Source organism: Hydra vulgaris, chromosome 03 (assembly GCF_038396675.1).
Source record: "Hydra vulgaris chromosome 03, alternate assembly HydraT2T_AEP".
In the NCBI taxonomy this organism is placed as follows: domain Eukaryota; kingdom Metazoa; phylum Cnidaria; class Hydrozoa; order Anthoathecata; family Hydridae; genus Hydra; species Hydra vulgaris.
In genome coordinates, this window is record NC_088922.1 from 39,143,786 (window position 1) to 39,152,500 (window position 8,715).

Consider the following 8,715-nt stretch of genomic DNA (forward strand, 5'->3'; position numbering starts at 1 on the left):
CCACTTTTGAAATTGATTCAAATAGAAATTTCTTTATTTAATTCTACAAATTTTATTTATCAAGAATAAATAATAAAAATAAAAAATAAGTTTATTTTTCCCAATTATGTGACCATAGATATAAGACAATGTGACTAAAATAAAAATCTTTAATTGTTTAAGCCTTACTATTAGCAGTCTAAATTTATTTATTTATATTCATAATATAGAAATTTATATGTTGATTTTAATGTAGAAACTGATTCAGCAATCTTTATTTCTTTGTAAAGAGTGAAAGGTTTGCTACCTTTGAAACATGAATGAGTTGCCTAAGTGGCAGCTCTAACTGTTAAACAAATATATTGTCAATACTGTTTGTTTTTTTAATGAATAATAATTGAGTGAAAATTGAAAAACATGGAGAACATTTTTTTAAATGATATTGCTCAATAATTTGCAGCTGGAGTAGCATTCCTTCTAGTGATGATTCTATTAAATCATATTTCCTTATTATCTGCTCGACTGCTAAAATAAAACTAGATTTTTTTTCCAGATATGCTTATTTCACTTCTTAGTCTTCACCACAATAGTATCATTTTTCTTATGCAATATTATATATAACTAACAAAAGTATCACAGAAAACATCTTTACATGTTTGACAAGAAAGCTTCAAAAACGTAAAACTTAAAAAATTACATAAATATAAATGGTGGAAGTGCAATAGCCTAGAAAGTCCTAATAACCTTTAAAGTTTCAGAAAGTTAACAAGAAACTAAAGAAAACAGTTATAAAAATACATAGTGATTTCACATGTTAATTTTATGGTAAAATTTTTTATAATTAGATTAATAGTTTTATTGTTTTAAAGCAAAAGCTCTTCTATCTATGATACAGTAAACCAAGATACCTGAATAATTAATAAAATTTTGCATTATTTTGCAACAAATTATTTTTTGTGAGATATGGGATATGCAACTTTGAGAGTGTATAATGCATTAAGTTGTATAGACTATATATAACTGCCATATGGATACTGTGTGTATTTTTTTATACTTTTAAAATGTTTTAAATATTATTTTTTTATGATGAAAAACATTTAATTATGAGTTAGTCGACTAGATTTAATTATAATAAATGTATATAAAGTGTTTAAAATATCAAGTTAATAAATACATTTAATGCTTCTCGTGAGTTGTGTTCAGCAGCAATAAACAAACAAGTCTTATCATTTGCATCTTTTACATTTGGGTCTGCAGAATATCTAAGCAACACTTTGACTGCCTCTACATTATTTTTACGTACAGCCATAAGTAAAGGTGTTTCATTGTCTTTATCGCGACAGTTTACATCTGCCCCTCTAAGAAAAAAAATTTACTATTCAATAAGTATTGAAATTTCACATTGTAAAGAAATAACTAGAAATTACTTGTTTTATAATATTATTATAGTTTTATTGACAGAGTATACATACATATACATATCAATATAGGCAGAGACTTATTGACAGAGTATATATACATTTAAAAGCCTTCTCAGGAGACTTGTGCTATTGTATGCCTTATATAATATAATATTTTGTTTTAAAAACTCGGCTACAGCTCCTTGCATGTTTTAAGTTAGCATGTTTAAAAAATGCAAAAATAAACAAACTTTAAACAGGGAAGAGAAATAAAAACTAAACTGCCAAAAAAATACAAAACTAAACTGAAAAAAAAAATTCTTAACAAATAATAAAATGAATAAAAAAGTTACCAGAAAGAAAAAAAATTAATGTTTTTTTTTTAAATTTAAAAGTGATTTACAACTTTTACCAAAATTTAAACAAGACTTAGAAAAAATCAAAGTTTAGAAAATCAAAATTTAGAAAAAACAAAATTTAGAAAAAATCAAAGTTTCAAATCTAAGCTTAATTACTTCGAAACTTAATCATTTACAAAAGAAACTTTGGTATTTTCTTATGTCTACAAAGCAAATAAAACATAAAAAAAAAATATCCATTAGTAAGATTTGAACCCTCATCCTATGCATAACAGTTGCGCCTTATAAATAATAAAATTAATCAATATAAGCAATGTGGTGATTATAAGAAAATCATTAGCTTTAAACTAAATTTTTTGAAATGCTTTAAATTAAATTAATTTTGAACTATCAAGATACTTTTAGATTGAAAAAATATAGTTCTATACTTTTATTTTCTCTGGTTTAACCTTTATTTATTTTATCATTCATTAAGTTGGTTTCTCTTTTCAGTTTATGGTTTGTATATTTTTAACTTTCTCTTTAAATTAGTCTAGTTTTTTAAGCACATTTTTAAAAACATCCAAATTATTAACATATGCAAATAAACCATGGCTAAGTTGTAAAAAAAAAATGTTGTATGCGTGGTCATATAAGGAATACGAACAAATGTACATCTCCCCAGAAAGCTTGCATTTAGTATAAATAAAAACATAAAAGTAAATACATCAAGTATACATAAAAACTTAAAAGTACACAAAATATACATAGAAACATAAAAGTAAATACACAAAATATACATAAAAACATAAAAGTAAATACACACAAAATATACATAAAAACATAAAAGTAAATGCAATAAGTATAGATAATACCAGCCCTCAGAATTAGGAAAAATAAGGTCAACAATAATTTGCCCACCTCAATCTGCTTGAGGTCGGCATCAGGTCGGCAAAAAAAACTTGATACAAAGGTTTTACCATAGAACATAGAAACAAAGTTGGCAATCTCAAACCCTTCTAGGTCAGTATTGCCAAATGCTGACCCTAATTCTGAGAGTTGTAATACATAATGAAAATACATAAAGTATACATAAAAATTTCCAAGGATATATATATATATATATAAATTTTACGTAAAAGCCACCTACTTATCCAACAAGAACTCAATTATTTCAGTTCGGTTAAATAGAGCTGCTCTATGTAATGGAGTTTCTTGTAAAGAATTCTTAGATTCAATAACAGCACCATTTTCAATTAAAAGTTTTGCTATCTCTAAAAATCCTGATGTGCAAGCAAGATGTAAAGGAGAATTCATATTTGCTTTCACCAAATTAACATTTGAGCCTTTATTTATACAAAACTTCACAATATCAATATGATTGTTTTCAACTGCAAGATGAAGAGCACTTTGTTCATCTTGATCAGCTGAAAATATTAATTTGGCGATCAAGGTTATACCACCTCGACTCTCAGCGTAATCAAAGAGGAGTTGAACAACATCTGTTAAAAACATTTCATTTTATAATGTTATATATAATAAATAAAAAAAAAAAATAAATGAATAAAATAAACCATGTATTATATTTTTCGTTGAAGTAGTCATTAAGATAAAAAGGATGGTAACAAAAAAAATTTTAAAAATCCCACTACTTTTTTCCCCCACTTTGAGCTCTGTAAATATATATATATATATATATATATATATATATATATATATATATATATATATATATATATATATATATATATATATATATAATATATATATATATATATATATATATCAACCTTTGGAATTAGGAAAAATGAGGTCCACAAAAAAATTTGATACAAAGGTCTTCCATAAAACATAGAAACGAGGTCAGCAATTTTTTGCCGACCTCAAACACTTTTAGGTTGGCAGTTAGATTGATATTGTTAAATGCCAACTCTAATTCCGAGGGTTGATATATATATATATATATATATATATATATATATATATATATATATATATATATATATATATATATATATATATATATATATATATATATATATATATATATATATATATATATACTACTTTAATGAAAAATATTATACATGGTTTTATACATATATATATATACATATATATATATATATATATATATATATATATATATATATATATATATATATATACACACACACATATATACATATATACACATATATATGGATGTATATGGGGCAGTTTTTAGTGTAGTGTAAAAAAAAGAATTATAAAGGTTTATGATAAAAAATAACAAGACAGGAGTACACCTAAGAAAATATCATACAAGAAAAGAAGCTTATGGAATATCTTTTGGGGAAAAAAGTAAGACTTAGAGGAACAATTAATTTTTAAACCTTTTATCATTTTTAATATTTAAATTAGTTAAAAGATGTCTTTTAAGTGGTAAGATAAAAGAAGTGATTGTTATAAAAACTACTTAAACATTTGAATGGCAATTATATAAAAAAGTTTGTCACAAAAATTTGAATGACATCTCATATAAACCATATTTATAAATGATTATTTAATTCACTTTTATTCAAAAGTATTACTAAATATTGATTAATAATATATTTTACTTTAAAAAAAAAAAAAAGCTTATTTTTACCGCATTTTTTTCTTTTTTCTTTTAATCAAAAACTAAATTCTTTGTAAATGCATTCTAAGTACACCTTAATCTTTTTTTAACATACGTTAAAGATGAAAACGCAACATATATTTTTCAATAAATATTTGAAAACCTAAAATAATGGCTAGCAAAGTAATTAAATACAGTTTTTATTTTTGCAAAAAAAATTTTATTTGTTACTAACTTTTTAAAAATAAAAAATTATTATTAGGAAATTATTAAACTATTAACTGCAAAACCGCAATTAGAAATTTAAAAATATTAAAAAAGAATATAGCATATATATATAAATATATATAAATATATATATATATAAATAAATATATATATAAATATATATATATATATAAATATATATATATAAATATATATATATATATATATATATATATATATATATATATATATATATATATATATATATATATATATATATTAGGAGAGAGAGAGAGAGAGAAAATTATAAAGCCTCTTTTCAAAATTTAAGGATGTTTTTTCAGCCCCTGTATATATACATAATACATAATAGTTAAGCAGAATTTTTTTTTATTGAAATCATACTCTTTAATGGAAATATATAAACAAAAATATTTACAAAAAAGATAAATAAAACTCAAACAATAGAATTTTTTTTAAACATAAAGCTTTTTCCAAACTATAAAGCTCTTGCAACTTTAAAAGTTCATCTTTTGATAACTTTCTTAAATCATTTGAACTATATAACTCAAATCCTTCTTTTCCTCTGCTTTTAAAGCATAACTATCTGCTTCTTTTATTAAATCATCAGCTGATGCTTGAAGTAGTTTCTTTTTTCAAACAACATCATCAATTTCAATGGGAACAGCTTTTCTTATTAAACCTACAGTTAATCTCTTTTTTTTTTTTTTTTTTTTTGCACTTTCCAACGCAACTTCATATAGCATTCCTGATGATTTAACAGAATTTAACATTTCTCTAGTAATTGGAATATCAGCAGGATTTTGTCCCTATAATGACATGTGATCATTTACTATTAGTAAGACAATTAGTGAATCTTCAGTTAAATTTTCAACTAAATAATCCTTAAATACTTTGAATCCACGTTCAAAGGCAGCCTGGCCAAGAGACAAACAAAATAAAATTATGCAGACATCCCAAAGAGATGTATATCCATTTACAGGTATATATTTTTTTTTAAACATCTTCGCTTCCAACAAGGCTGCAAGCAGCCACTAATTAAAGTGGAAGTTACTGAAAGAGAAAAGATGAAGACTGTAGAGCAAGATAATGTTTGACGGACAACTTAAAGGATTGCAAATTATATGAATCAGGAAAGCAAGATGAAAGAAACGAATTCCAAAGAACTGATGTTCGAGGAAAAAAACTAGACGAATAAGCGTTTTTGGAGCACTTAGGAACAGTCACAGAAAAAGGATGAGACTTATTTGAATGACAAGTAACACGAGAATGAATTTTAGTAGATGGCACAAGAGACTAATTTTGCAACTGCTAATTTTGCTGCTAATTTTGCAACTGCTAATTTTGCAACTGCTAGTTTTGATATATGGTTTCCAAGAAGGATCGGAAGTAAGAGTTAATCCTAGAAGATGAAGAGTAGGTGACTTATTGAGTACATCACCGTTCATAAATATAGGAAGATCTAAATTATTGCGATAACAATTGGCTGAAAAAAATTGAGTTTTATCTGAATTAAAGTTCACCAGCCACTGTGAGCCCTATGCTGTAGCAGAAAAGAGATCCTTTTCAAGCTCAAATGCACCCTCCAAGCAATCAGAGGGTGTTGGTTTCTTATCATGACAAGAATAAATGGTAGTATCATCAGCAAATAATGCCACTATAGATGTGAGAATATCTGGAAGATTGTTAATGTAAATTAAAAAGAGTAAAATAATGTAAATTAAAAAGAGTAAAGGGATTCAATAATTTTAAAGATGTTGCTGGATACACCATAAGAAAAAAGCTTATGGAGAAGACCGGCATGCCAAACTTTATCAAAAGCTTTTGAAATGTCAAGAGCAATGGCCTTAACCTCTCCACTTTTATCTAATGCGCGATAAAACCTGTCAGTTATTACTGTTAGCAAATCAGCTGTAGAACGAGAAGATCGAAATTCATATTGATGGTCAGAAAGTAAGTGATTAAATTTAAGATGAGAAATTAAGTGTTTGTTAATTAAAGATTCAAAAACCTTGCTTATGATAGGAAGAAGACTTATGGGACGGTAGTTAGACGAATCAGATCGCTCTCCTGAATTTTTGAAGATAGGGATAACAGATACCGCTTTCCAGCAGGCTGGAAAACAAGACTCTGATAAGCACTTGTTGAATAGTTTTGAGAGTATAGACGACAGCTCCGAAGAACACTTCTGCAAGACAATAACAGGTATGTTGTCCGGGCCACAAGCTGTAGAAGAGTCTAGGAAGGAAATCACTTTAGATACAGATGCTGGAGTGATATGAATGTCAAGCAGTGGATCAACCTGTTTGTTGGCAATATCAGGTAGAGTGCAACTAGTGGAATCAAGAGATGATATTGATGAAAAGTTTTTAGCAAACAATTCGGCTTTGTCTTTAGGTGAGGTGAAAAAGTCTGAACCATACAAGAGAGGTGGAATTATAGATTTGCCCTTATTATTGCTATTATTAAAGATTCTCCAGAAGTCACGAGAGCCTAATTTTTGAGATGAGATACGAGATTTCATGACCTGAGAATAGCGGGTTTTGGCGTTAGACAAAACCTTTTTACAATTATTTCTAGCAGTAATAAACAGACGTCTGTTTTCTGGAGAATTGTTTTGCTGATAAATATGGAAGTAACTGTTTCGATTGGCAATCGCAGCAGCACAGTGTGAGGAAAACCATGGAGGATTTCTACCCAAAGGCCATCATGAAGAAAATCACGGAAAGAATCCCAGTCAGTTTACTGTAGTTGTAAGAGGTTCAATAATAGGGGGATTCAGGTGATGAAGAAGAATGAGATAATAGTTTTAGAGAGATCAAACTGTGATCAGAAGAAACTAAGGGTGAATGTGGAGAAACTGAGCACTGACTAGGATCAGAAATAAGACATAAGTCGAGTAGAGAAGGTTGATGATTCGGGTTGTCAGGAAAGCGAGTTGGAAAGTTGACTATTTGAGTTAGGGATTGAGAAAGGCAAAAGTTGTGGGCTTTAATGCCTGCAGAGTCACTGACACTAGAGCCAAGCCATTCAGAGTGGTGAGCATTAAAGTCACCGACAACAACTATATTAGCTGATGGATAAAGAGAGAGGGCTTGGTCAATATGATCAGAAATAACGTCAAAAAGAGTACAGTCTTGAGATGAAGGAGAGCGATATAGAACAAAGAGAAAGGCAATAGAGTGAAGTGGTGCTAAACGAGTGGTGCTAAACACATGAAAGAATAGTCTGTGGATTCAAACCTAGTTTCCCGACAAAGCAAGTAGGTCTGGTGAACTTTGCGAGAGATAAGACTCAACAGAAGAAAAGTTACTTTGAAGACCACGAATTAGTGAATGATAGGTTTAGAGAACTTGGTGATGATGATGGTTTTTTGTGTTATATAGTTTTTGGTACTTTTTTCATTTTTAAATTAGATTGAAGAACTTGACTCAAAGCATAGATAGTACTCATGCTTAGAAAAAAAAAAATCCAAATATGCTTAGAAAAAAAAATATCCAAGCTACCTTCATATTTTTTTAATGACAAAAACTCTGTATCATGTTTACGAACAATGTTTATTAGAAATTGAAAATACTCTTCATTTGCTTTGTAACCAACTTTTGATTTTAAATCTCCAAAAGCCACTAATTTTTGTAATAATTTAGGAAACTTTAATTTGTTACACTCTAGTTTTCAGCTATCTGCTAATTTAATTGGATCCAGACAAGATGAACACCTGACAATAAGATATTTTATGGGAGATTTTTCTAACTTGTGAGTTGCAAGTGAAGATAAAAATATGCATACATCTTTGTAAAATTTTGAAATCGTGCTTTCTTTCGATGTTGATAATCTTTTGTATTTTTGAACTTCCATATTAGCAGACAGACCAATATTAATTGTATCTTCTCTTTTGTATAAAATTGGATCTGGTAGGTTTAGCTTCATTATTTTCTTAACTGTATCAGATTTTTCTAATAATTCATTCAGTAAAAACATACTGAGAATGTTAACTAATATGCTTTTTAAAACATCAAATATTAATGGGACCATTAGTTCATCACTTTGAAAAACTTTCAGAAATAAATTTAACTTTTCAGCTATAAATTCAACAAATTTTAATTTAGAGATAAACAAAGGATCTTTTATTGTATTTTTAAAAATATTAAACCACTTTTCATGAGGTTGC

At 27.3% G+C, this 8,715-nt stretch overlaps 1 protein-coding gene across 1 annotated transcript in view; it reads right to left on the minus strand.

Moving 5' to 3' along the window:
- The window catches only part of LOC100203950 (transient receptor potential cation channel subfamily A member 1 homolog), a 69,728-nt gene that overhangs the window by 31,373 nt on the left and 29,640 nt on the right, over window positions 1–8,715 (minus strand). The window contains exons 5-6 of the mRNA XM_065793160.1: window positions 2,868–3,219; window positions 1,154–1,337 (exon numbers count right to left, since the gene is read on the minus strand). Of these exons, the coding sequence (XP_065649232.1) occupies window positions 1,154–1,337; window positions 2,868–3,219 (536 nt within the window). The remainder of the gene's footprint in view (window positions 1–1,153; window positions 1,338–2,867; window positions 3,220–8,715) is intronic.